The sequence below is a fragment of the Lepidothrix coronata genome, unplaced genomic scaffold (assembly GCF_001604755.1).
Source record: "Lepidothrix coronata isolate B3197 unplaced genomic scaffold, Lepidothrix_coronata-1.0 Scaffold8, whole genome shotgun sequence".
In the NCBI taxonomy this organism is placed as follows: Eukaryota; Metazoa; Chordata; class Aves; order Passeriformes; family Pipridae; genus Lepidothrix; species Lepidothrix coronata.
In genome coordinates, this window is record NW_016690188.1 from 3330531 (window position 1) to 3343064 (window position 12534).

General features: G+C 38.8%; 1 protein-coding gene across 1 annotated transcript in view; it reads left to right on the forward strand.

Annotated features, from left to right (window-relative positions):
• The window catches only part of SORCS1 (sortilin related VPS10 domain containing receptor 1), a 270695-nt gene that overhangs the window by 167204 nt on the left and 90957 nt on the right, over nucleotides 1–12534 (forward strand). Inside the window, exon 5 of the mRNA XM_017804167.1 lies at nucleotides 9779–9852. Within this exon, the coding sequence (XP_017659656.1) occupies nucleotides 9779–9852 (74 nt within the window). The remainder of the gene's footprint in view (nucleotides 1–9778; nucleotides 9853–12534) is intronic.

Consider the following 12534-nt stretch of genomic DNA (forward strand, 5'->3'; position numbering starts at 1 on the left):
AAGTGAACATTACTGTGTGTTAATAAGCAGGAAATTTATTACATGAAGAACAATGAAGCTTTCAGTGGGAACTTTGTCAAATAAAAGTATGACATAGTAGAAAATTTATTTCAGTTGTTATGGTATTCAGTCTGATCAGGAAATAATTCTGAATTAGAGGCCGTACAGCTAAGGCTTATTTAATTTATGATAGATGGCTACCAACAAGTATTGATGCTATTCCATAGGAAACTCCCACTTGTACAGAATCCTAAAAAACAATATGGACATAAGAACAAAGGGTCCTTTTTTGCGTTAACCTGAATTTATGGGGTTGGTGTTGGAGTTGGATGTATGGGGTGTTTGGGGTGAGAGGCTGTAGGCTGTATGACAAAATTTCTTTGTTATGGTGTTGATTAGCAAATTAGATAACTGTTAGTAATTCAGTACTGTAGTTGCAAGACAAAAATCAGGTAGCACAAGGTCTGTAGATCTGTACCAATTAAATTCAAAATAGAATTTTAAAAGCGCTCTGAATGGGTATGAGTCACAGGCCTGGTTTCTGCTTTAAAGCCTAATGGATACATTTTCTGACTTAACAAGCTTTGGCCAAGAAGTGTAGAGGGTAATCAGCAGGCAAAGAGTATTAATCAGCTTGGACTAAATTAAATGTAACTCAAACCAAGGGTCAAGTTCAGCCTATGGCTAAGTGTAAATGACTCCCATTGGTTTCATGTTGGTATATCCAAAGGCAGAATTTTCTGACAGTAATTAAGAGGTCCTGCAGGTATTTAGATAATTGCAAAGGGAGCTGTGGGGTACTTTGGAACAAATGACACTGCTGTTAGCTATTTTCTGATCTTGTGCTAAGGCCTTATTTAAGGAAAGAGAACCCTTACTCCTTGGATTCCAGGCACTGTGTGCATACTGGCTAAGAGTCACCCAAGGAGGCTAGGGAAACATATCTGCATGGTAAAGAATTTACATTTTGATGCCACTAACTTTGATACCACTGATTCAAGATTCTGTGAAGGTGGTGTTGATGGGGACTGTAAAGAGTGAGTTGGATGTTGATCAGTAATGGTTAGCACAGTCATTTAATTTTGCTGTTGAGAGGAGAGAGGTGAGAGTCAACTAGAAAACGTTTGCACCCTTCTTGCAACATGATTGTTGTCATCCATTTGCATCATGTCATTGCAGCAAATGGTACCAGGAGAATCAGATGGTGAATAAGAGCAAGAGCTGGAGAGACAGGAATCACATTGGATCTGGACTGCTTTTGGTCTCAGAAGTTATCCATCCAATTCAGGACTGATGAGGGCAAAGCCAACAGTAATCCATGCCTCTTATTGCTCAGTTGTAATCAACAGGAAATGGGTCACATAGAATCATCCCTCAATCTCTTCACAGCCCACTGAGCCTATCACTATAAGATCTTTTTTATTTGTTTGGATTCACTGAATGGTAGGGAAATCTGTTTTAACTGAAATAATTTTATGTCCTAGTTTCTTGGGTGTTGTTTATGAGTGAATGTGGTTAATTACTGGGATTCAGCTGACGAGCAACAACTCGTTAAGGTTCAGTGACTGTTACTTTTGTTCCCATATCTCTCTCCTGTGTCTCTGCCTTGGGCAGCAGACTTGAATTACCACTTCTGACAGACCAGTCCCTTATTAAGTCATGGCTTTTTCCTTCCAGTCTTGAGAAAAAAAGAGCAGCAAACCATCTGCTGCCTGCACTAATTGCTTCATGATTGCATTCATTGTTCTGGCCGAAAGTACAGTTGTTACTTGGCTGATTTTTGCCACATAATTGCAGAACTACTGCATGCTTCTCCATTACAAATCAGAAGGAAACTTCAGACACAGCAAAGCATTACCTGTAAGGCAAAACCTTGTTGGAGGTCTCGTACGTGTGAGTTCTCATGGGTTTAATCAGCTTGCTTGTAGAATGAGGGGCTGTATTTTATGGCAGTATTGCTTATGTATTACTGTGTAATCTTCAGGAGTGTTTTCTGTGTAATCAGAGCATGGAATGTAAGAGCCTCTGGTTCATGTGGAGACATCTTTTGCTATTCAAATGAGTCAGACACACAGAGGAATGGTTAGTAATCAGTCAGAAATAACAGAGCTATTTGAAGAGATGAAATACAGGTGAAATTGGGAAACACAAGTCAGGCAAAATGTGTGGGATTGTAATTGCCCAGCTTAGGAATAAATGCACAAAGGCTCTCAAGCACTGAAAGGCAGCAGCAGAGGCTGAAAAAGGAGGTTTAAAATGGAGTTATCGTTTTTGCTGCTCCACTCTCATTGTAAATAACTCTTGAAAAGCAAGGCACCCCAAATAAAAGGAGCTCTGTCAACACAGCACTAGTAAATGAAGAGGTTTATATTTCCTTTCTTTTTTTTCTTATATTTTTTTTTCATTTTGGCCTTTTTGAAATATCTGATTCCATCTTCTACCTTTATTGATTGTACGTGTCATGCTGAAGATCAATGTTAGGGACTGATATTTCTAAAGTGCCGCAGTTTAGCAAATCAGGATTCTGATACTTGTGAGACCACATATCTTCTGACATCAAATCATATAATCTTCTTCATTTTCCTACATTAAAGGATGTCCACTTCTCATGCAGATAAGTGGAAGAGAAAGGTATTCTTTTATCAGGGATGACAGAGAAACCACTTAGAGAAGAGATATGGATGCATGTGGCCACAGGATGTCTGTGAGAGAACAGGCCAACACTTAACACTACCTTCACCCCATCTATGCATGTGTTTTGGTCTAATACTTGTGTCTGACAGTAGAGTATCTGCCACAGATGCAGCCAGTATTCACTCTTCAAGATGTGATGGACTATTCTGGATATACTTTGTAATTCTAAAACCTTACATTTCGTTGCACCAGAATCTATAAGGATGAATCTTCTTGGAGAAGGATCAGACCAGGAACCTCCAGAGGTTCCTTTCAACATAAATTATCTGTTTCTGTTTACACCCTCTCAGTTTCAGCGGTAACAGTCACAGTTTACTTACACCAGAGAAAGGAGAATAAAATCCAGATTTATTTTATCAGAAATTACATCATAGTTTAAAAAAATAAAAAAAAAAAAAAGAGTTGATAACATCAAGTGACATCATTTCAGGGTTGGTTTTTTTTTTCCACACGGCTGACAACATTTAGAGGACTATTCACTTGGGCTAATGTTGGCTGAGGGAGGCTAATCCCATCTGAAGTTAATGGAGAGGAAAAAAGCTTCTCTGTAGTGGTAAGCATTAGCCACTTTGAATCATCCTCTGGAAAAGCCTATCTCTTTTGACAGACTACAGCCACAGCCAGGGAGCTAGTTTGCATAAAGCTAACATTAGCCTATGTGAATAACTCTCCCTTCCCCTATGGCATCACTCCTGCAAGAGTCTACACTATTTGTGTTAATATTTGGGACACCACTAATCATCCAAGCCAGATTTCCAGCAGACTTGATTCTCTGTGACGCATATTGAAGATGAAAAAGTCATAAGTAATATGTATGTTAAAAGTTGTTTGTTCCAGCCTTTGCAATGTTGCACTTTCTGCACGATCTTAGATATCTTTCCTGGGTTACTAGCACTTGTGCCAGGGATGGATATGGCCTTCCACACAGAGGCCTTGTGAATGCTATTCTCTATTTTTAAGACATTCCATGTGGTTATGTTTCTGAGCAAGCGATGCACAGAAACACCCACATTTGTAGCTAGGGCTGTGCTCACCATTTGTGTGAGGACCCTAAGCACAGATGCCTGTTAGGCATCCTGATAACACATCTAGCACACAACCCTTTGCAAATATGCCTTGTTATCTCTAGGCAAACTGATGAGCGTTTGGTGGCGACCAGCATTCTGAAAATTAACAAAGAAGGGACATCAAAAGAAGAATAATGGTGCAGTGTACAAACTATGTTGTAAAATATACTTTCTTAGAGTACCCACTTTCTTAGAGTGAGTCTTTTACAGACCTCATTAAGCATGATGTGCTGGGGTAACAAATTAAAATAAAGAATGGAATTAAAAGATGGAAGAAAAAGAAAAAAATCAACTAGCAGAGCCCAGTGGCAGCCTTGCAGTCAAGAGAGGAAGATGGATTTCTGGGCCAGGACTGTGAACTGTGATAAGTAAAACAGAAGGAAAGATTCTCAAGCAGTAATCACTGTGCTCTTTACCACTGACTCACTCATCTTTAGGCAAATCAATACGTCCTTGTTTATCCATCTGTATAAACATCAGCCCTCTGTAACCTTAGAGAACTTGTTCTTTTCCTGCTTTTGGGTCCATGGATACATACTTTTAGTTAAGGGCAGATCTGTTGTTTCTCTGCAAGATTTTCTGTGCTCTATCTAGCTCCAGTTTTCCTACTTCCATGAAAAAATTGCTATTTTTCTTTCCATCAGAGTTGGACAGCTCACTGGATTAGGAATAAAGAAATGTACTCCATATTACTAGGTCTGACACTGCTCTCTGTGGTGTTAAGCAACTCCTTTCGCTTTTCTGTAGATGACTCACCTCTCCCTTCTCTGTCTCTGCCTCTGTCATTTGTTTGACTGTCCTCTCCAATGTGTCTCCAGTTTCTTATTATACAAAGTGCATGTCAACACTAAACTCACTTGAAGCCATAGGTTTTAATGTAATGCAAATGATAAACAATCATTTATTTTAAAATTTAAAGCTGTGCATGTGTGTGTGAAAATTCTCACACTTTGCCTTAAATTCTGCTGTAACAAGCTTTTTCTGTTCTATTCTCATTCTAATACAATACACTTTTTAAACAAAAATGCATTTATTTAATGCAGTTGTGAACCTACTTAGTAAATTTACAACACAACAGAAAACAACTGCAGGATACCCTGTTATTTGTTACAGAGATAGTATTTTTTTAGTAGAGAAGGGACTTAACTTTGAGGACAAAGTACTAAGTGAAGTGATAAATTCATCATCCCTTGGATTTGAGATTGGGTGTCTTTCCAAATGATACAATCTAGTTCAGCCATCAGTTGTTGGCCTGAATAATTCTCTTTACTGCTTGAGCTAGTGGTAAAAAATCTGCAGCATCTGTTAGGAGGAGAACAGACTCATGATATTAGAGGTTCATTCTTGCTTTAAAATATGTATACCAGTCAGATTCCTTTAAATATGTCCTGGCAAAAAACATGTTGCCAGCTACTTTTTTTAGCATATGAATTGAATGCACTGGAGACATCACCCTAATAGAGTTGTTTGCCAGCTACCTCAAAACCGGAACACTGGCTGAATGTGGCTCATATTTGAGAATGTGTGAGTAGTTATTGAGGGTTAGGTAGGAAGACAGCTGAGGGTCATCTCCAGGATGCTATGATCTGATGAACAGGCACAAAAGAAATTGCTGTGTTATGATCATACTGAACAACAGACAGTCTATGTGGCAGTAGCATGTGGTTCATCAGCAAAAGCAGCTGCAGAGCTGTGAAGCAGGTATCTGACAGCTTTATTGCCCTGATGTGTTTCCATCAGCATTCAATAAACACCAATTATTGGGAAACCTTATTGATGGTTTCTCTGTGGCATGATTAATGCATTGCCTGCAACTTAAAATGTTCAGTCTATGCAGCGTCCTGTGAACTTCAGTGCTTCAAGGATATTTAAGCTTCTTAACACTGGAACTTACAAACAGATCAGAGATCAGGGACTTATATGACTGTCAGCGCCGTAGTCCATTTCTGTATCCTTAATCACGAGTCTTATGCTTTATTCTAGGAAGAAAATACCATTCACAATTTCAGATTCTTTGTTTATACTCTTCTGTCAAATTCAGTGTTGGTAGAGAAAAACCTGGTCCATAGTCTGATTCAGGGAATAACAACTTGCCTCCCAGCCTTTAGCTGCTCTGAAGAAGAAATGCCCCATGCAGCAATTTCATTAAATATAATATACTTTGTTTGATACCCAAGTAAGCTGGACTGAGGTGAGAGAAAGACAGCTTTTTTTGTTTTGAATATAAGAATATGAAAGTTGCTAAATCCAGTCGACAAATAAACTTATACTCCGTGCTGTATTCCATTACAACTTGTTTAGGGGAAATCTCTTAAGGAAAAGAAAAATAATCAGAACTACTAGCTAGCTCAAACTATTTCCCTCATGCCATTTTCATCATGCTATTTAAATCACCTTTTCTTTAACCAGACTGGGAAACAAAAAGAGAGAGGGTAGTATCATATCATGTCTGGTGTAGATAAGGAAAGAAGTCCAGTTTTCAGATGTCAACTTTCCCTTCTCCAGAAGATAGTAGTGTTGTGTTGTGAGAGGGCTCTTCTGTAGTCTTGCCATGCAGAGAGTTTATTTGAATCCCTGCTCAGTCTCAGAAGGTATTTGTAACTTCAGAACAGCCTTTTCTTTTCCTTTGCATTTTTGTTTCCTTATATGAGTGAAGTAGGTGGTAGGTTTCTACTTCACGGAATATTAGGATTTTTAAAAGCAAAACAAGGGAAAACCAGACTGTTAATGATTGTTACGCAATCTGTGCATTACACAGAAAAATAAAAGTACAAGAGAAGAGGAAGCAAGAACAGAATTATTCCCTGATGAACCAGAGTCAAGTCTAAGAGATCAATATGAGATTTGTACTTCATATCAGTTTTGTCTCTGTGAAACCAGATATGTCAGATCACTACTTGGCCCTCAGCTGAAAACATACATTGAAATGGTAATAGGTTCCTTTTCTATCTGTGGTTGAAAAAGAAGTGTATCTAATTCATTCTAATAATGAAAATTGTCATCAGACAGCAGCATGCCAAAGAAAACAAAATGTCATCTCTGAAGGGACTGCATGCACAAGTCTGTCACTAGAAGTCCCAAGAGAGAAAAGGCTTTTATAATGATGGCAAAATACCATGCTGGGTTTGAAAAATATCCATATAGGCACTATAATTGCTAAGTGGGGAAAAATAATCCCAGCTGTATCATAACTGATAGTTGAAAAAAATCTAGCCTCTGAATACCTCTTTTTTTTCTGGTCCAACTGAATAAACTCAGTTAAAAAATGAACGATACTAGAATAAAATATCTGTAAAAAATTCTTACTGCAAAGGATCGATTGTTTTTTTGGGGGGGAGAGGGTGATACATAAGTTGAGGAATTCTGCCTTTTCTAAAGGTACACTGGTGCTGCTTGTGCTCTCTGAGTCAGTAAAGGCCAAGGTTGGTGCTGAGATAATGGCAGAGGAGGAAAAAACCATCCTGGTTATTAAAGTGTCTCATCAAAGACAATGAGAGCTTTGGGCATGGGTTCCCAGAGAGCTGCTATTTCCCTTTGAGAGCTGTTGCCTTTTCTCACACGCTGTCTCCAGCTCACTGGGCACTGGTTTCTAATTTGAGAGCCCAGCCCTGACAGTAGTATTGCTATATCCATTTCCTGCCTTTGAAACAAACTTATGAAGTCTAGCATTTCTCCACTTTTTGCCTGAATCACATCTCATTCAGGGCACAGATTAAGAGAAGGCAGGGCTCCCTGGGTGCTGCGCGCTGTCACAGCTTCTGTTCTGCTGAGGGAGTTGTTTAATGCACCAGGTAAACAGCCCCTCTGAAGAGCTGTGCTGGAAGAGCCAGAGGGAAGCTGTGACACTGGGATTGTTCAGCCACCTGGCACTGCAGTGGGACTGCAGGCACGAGCACAGAGAAAGCTTTTGCATGCTGAAATTAATCTCAGTTAATTGTTGCTATCACCAACAAACTCACAACCCGCTGAAAGTTGTACACAGGGAAACTAGAGAGGAATAAGGGTAACAGATACAGAAGTGGGAAAACGAGATTTAGTATGATGACTTCAGGCATCTGAACATCAATGTCGCTGTAAAGCTTAGATCCTATGTATCCCTAGTCTGGAAACACACAGGTATTTGCTGAGTTGTTTGGATTGCTCCCTATTCTTAGCAAAAGGATGATATGAGCTTCATTAAAACTAAAATTACTGTATGTCAAAGACATTACTTGGCATGGAAGAAACTACTGTGCCAGTAAAGGGAGAATACTGACATCAGAGAGATGATAGATAATAACAATAGCTTATTGTTACTATGTTTTTATTTTTGCTGCAATTATAAAAACGGGTCTGGAAATGGATTTTGAATGTGAAGGGGGGGGAATACCTCCTCTAATGGTAAAGTTCTTTAATAGGTGAATTCAAATTACTTTTAAAAATTAATGTTAAATATTCCAAAAGATTTTCTTTAATTTTCAAAAATGAAAGTTTTCCTTAGTTATAGCTAAGGTTTCCTACAGTTTAAATAAAAATGTATCTAGAATCTTCTATTTAAGGAAAAATAGCAAACTCACCACTGAAGTTTTAAAGTGGATGCATTTCTAGCTACAAAACTAAACTGGTTTCCCTCTTCTTGCTCTTATTATCTTCTATCCCCTCCACCTTCTTTCCTCTCTCTTTGACTGTTCAAGAGAAAGGAAGATGAAAGAGGTGACATTTTTGGTTTCGTATTTAAAGTAAATTTTGACATATGCCAGTCTACTGTTTACCAAAAAGCTGTTGTAACTAGTTTCTTGATGTCCTTCCAAGTTTTTACCATAGAAAAGCTGAGGGATATTGGGGTTTGTGTTTGGAATGAATAGCCAAATAAGTAGATCTCAAGGTTTTTTGCATCCCAGTCTCATTATTCTTAAAATATATTCAAATCATCTTTCTGATGAACCTGAAGTTTTAAAATCATAATTTTTTCCTTCTCAGTTATTCTCAGAGGTATCCATCTTTCTCTTCCCTGCCACAATGTGTTCCAAAAAAAATTTGTCAAGGTTTGCACATGAAGATGCAGATTGTTGGCATTTTATGCAAGATCGCTAAAGTGGTGTCATGAAAAGGGAGATCACAGTTCAAAAAAGGTGTCCAACATCTGCCTTGCCAGAAAGGGTACTGACCTAGTCTACCAAGCAAAGGAGAGAAGGGAAATAGGATGAATCTGCAAGAAAGTTTAGGGTTGACTGCTTCTCAGTTCTTCCATGTGATAAATTTGAAGCTAAATCAAGCAAAAGAAATAAAAGAACCCAAGTGATCCTTCTCTCTACTGGCCTTCCGAGAATTACCTGATGGCAGCATTTACGGGCAGCATCTGTTTGCAAGTGCTCTCTAACAGTAACATTTGTATATCATTCAACAAAGACATGTCAAACTATTTCTAATACCTGTAACATGCCTTTTTGCTGACCTTTCTCAGCCTGGTTTGGTATTTATCATGAAAATATTTTCTGAAATGATTGATGTGTTTGAATATTGTTTGTGTAACCAGAGTAGAAGGTGTCACGTTGTTTGCAAGGAGAAGGACAAGAGCAGAGGGAGAATCATGGGTTTCTGTGCTATAAGCAACTTGTGCTATTTAAACTCATCCAGTCCTGCAAGAGAAGTTTAGACATGTTGGAACATTTTTGGTGCCAGATTGAAAAAGCTGTCTAAGGATGGCACTGATAAATAGAATGGGAATGTCCTCCTAACGTAACATCGAGGAAGGCAAATGGATGATGAATTTTCATTCATGGCTGGTTGTTGGGTGTACACATGAAGTGATTCCTCAGGTAATACCAGTTGTGTCCCATATCACACATCTCAGTATTGTCTATGCCAATAAAAGGCACCACAGACACCTTTCAGCTGCCTCGGGTGTGTCCCTTAGAGTTTGGAAGAAGTAAAAGTCCCAAGTCACTGTCTCAGAAGTGATACAGGGTTCTTCAGGTTAATTTCTCTGATGTCTTTGTGTTTTACTGTGATTCACGACTGTTTGTTTTTGTCCCCAGTTATTCAGTTCAGTGGAGTTTGGCAGAAGATGGCTGCTTCTTCATGAGGGAGTTGCACCAAACAGATTCTACTGGTAAGAGCAAAACCCTCTTCCTCATTTCCTAGATGCAACTTCCCCATACATACAGAGATGTTGAAATGAGGTCTTGAAGGCAATATGGCTGAATGCAACCTGCACTGCTGATTTGTTGAGATTAATTTAGAACTGGTATGAAAGGGGCATTGTGTGTTTATACGACACTCAAAAATTGGGTCTTTGATCTAAGGGTGATGCACAACTCAACTATGCTGAATAATAGTCTGAAGAAAGCATTGATTTGGGATAGGAGAGTGAAGAGTTCAGTCTGATCCTGCTGCAATTAAGGGCCAAAGCCTGAAGTCTTGGAATCTTTGAGGATACCAGCATTTCTGCCACAGGTAGCAGTAGATTCCTCTAGTGGCTGGTGATACGTTTTTAACTACTGTTAGACCTATGTAGTCCTTGAAAATTAATGACTATTGAACTAAAGGCACACACACTTCTTCATTATGAGCTTAAATCACTCTGCAGTAAAGCTTCTAAGCAGCAGTGCAGTGTTTCCAGTCAGGTTTCCAGCTGTATGAATCAGCCATGTGTAAGTTCCTCCTGCTGAATCTTTGAATGTCAGTTGTTTTTTGGCAATGGCAAAGCATTAGCAAGTCTGATGCCAGAGTTACCTTGCAGAAGTATCAGGGCTTTTTGTCACTAATGCAAGTTGAACTCCTTGCTGCATTAGCGTATGCCATACGATTTGTATCTAAATTCACTAAGGGGCGTTACCTACATGGCTGTGATAGAATTCGAGGCATCCATAATGCATGAGTTGACTTAAATTATATAGTCCAAATCAAAGATAAGGTTTTTCTTGCATTTTGCCTTATTTCTCTTTTTGCTTACACTGGTGTAAATCTGTGAGATTTCTCATCAACTCTTCATGGAAGCAGCAGTATGCCTGTGAGCAGAAGTGAGCTTACATCTTGTGAATATGCCTTTCAAAGAGAAGCTTTGAAATAAGGAGGAGCTGAACCTAATGGTTAAAATAAGACCCCCATGGTAGCTTCTAAACTATAAATTTCTACCAAACCCACAGGTTTTGAACATATCAAGATTCAGGAATGGTTCATTCAAATATTTTCTTTTAATTTATAAAAAAAGTAAGAGCTCTAGGTCAAATTTACTTATAAAGTTAAATTTATATTTAGTCTGCAAAGGATATACCATAGATTTTGTTTGCTGCTCCTGCTATTTAATCCTTTCTCAGAACCTGTGTTAGCTGAAGCTTTTGCAAGCTAAATTTCATTTTTGGCTTAAACTTGTTTTTATGTAAGTGTCTGTAGACAGACATGTGTGTATTTCTTTCCTGTAGAATTCTTAAAAGGGTCTCAAAATTTCAGATGCAAACACACAGCTCTACACATCTGTTTTTTTCTGGGCTAATAAAAGCAGAAAGTCACAGAAATCTGGGTACCCAGTCTTTGAGATGTCCAGCAAAATTGTAATCACTGAAGAGGGTCAGAGAGATGGAAAGACTGTCCCTGTATCCCCATATTCTGTACAGTGCTCCCAACCTTTTGAAGTTTCCTGTCATTGCTTACAGAGCTGGTTTATTGTTAATTGAGATGATGGATGCCTGCAATAAAAATAATGATGAAAATTATCATTTTCCCTTTCTATGGAGCTCAAACTTTGAAGGCCTCTTAGAACCTAACAAATAAGACAACTCAGGCTTGGAACTTCAAAGGCAAAGCGTAAGTTAAAAGATGAAAAGATGTTGCAACCACCCATCTAACTTCCCTACAGCCAAAAACAAAGCATGAAACTGCAAGCCTGTGTTTTCACCTTGAGTAGAATGTCCTTTGTATAACACATCTCAGTGTAACCTAGACTGTACTTCTGCTATCAAAAGTAAAAATAATCAAACTTGGGGAGACAGTGTTGCATCTTATTCTGGCTTATTTATTATGACCATCATCACTCTGGAAAAAAAAAGTACTGTTAACTGCAATTCTGTGGACACTGTCTGTTCTCAAACCTATCTATAGTAGAAAAGAGCTGTGCACGTGTAATTGAGAACCTGTACCCCACAGAGAGCAACACTGGGCTTTTCTATGCACTTCCATTCCTGTGCAGACAAGTAACCTGAGGATAAAAGAGACACTGAAGTGCTGAAGCAGAAGGGCAGCCCTTTGCACTCAATGTGTGGCCACTGCTGACTCCCCATGCAAGAAAAGCAGAAGGGAACTGGAATATAAGAGGGTGCAGGAGTACAGTTGAAATCCAAATTTCTGCAGCAACATCTCTATCTAGTGCTGGTGCACAAGGTGGATAAAACCTTGCTCAGTGCCCTATGGTTTGTTGTTGGTAGGGGTTTCTTTAATTAATTATTTTGGCGAGGAAAAATGCAGTCTTATGAATCTGTTAAGCCAGAAGAATGACTTCAACTTCACTTATTCTTAAGAGCAGAAATAAATAGTGAAGTAAAATGTCCCGAAATCACAACTTTTCAAGAAAAGCAGAATGTGGGGTTACTCTCTCCTGTTGCTGGTGCTTTCTCTAATTTAAATGTGTTTGAAGGAATCAACCAGGACACGGCAGTAATGGGCAGAGAATGAGGGATATTTTCTGTTATCTAAGGAAGGCTGAGGAGTTGCTTTAATACAGAATACTTCCAATACTGTCTAAACTAGGACTTCTCTAAAAGTGGAATACACAAAGCAAGGCCTGCATTTAGTTACA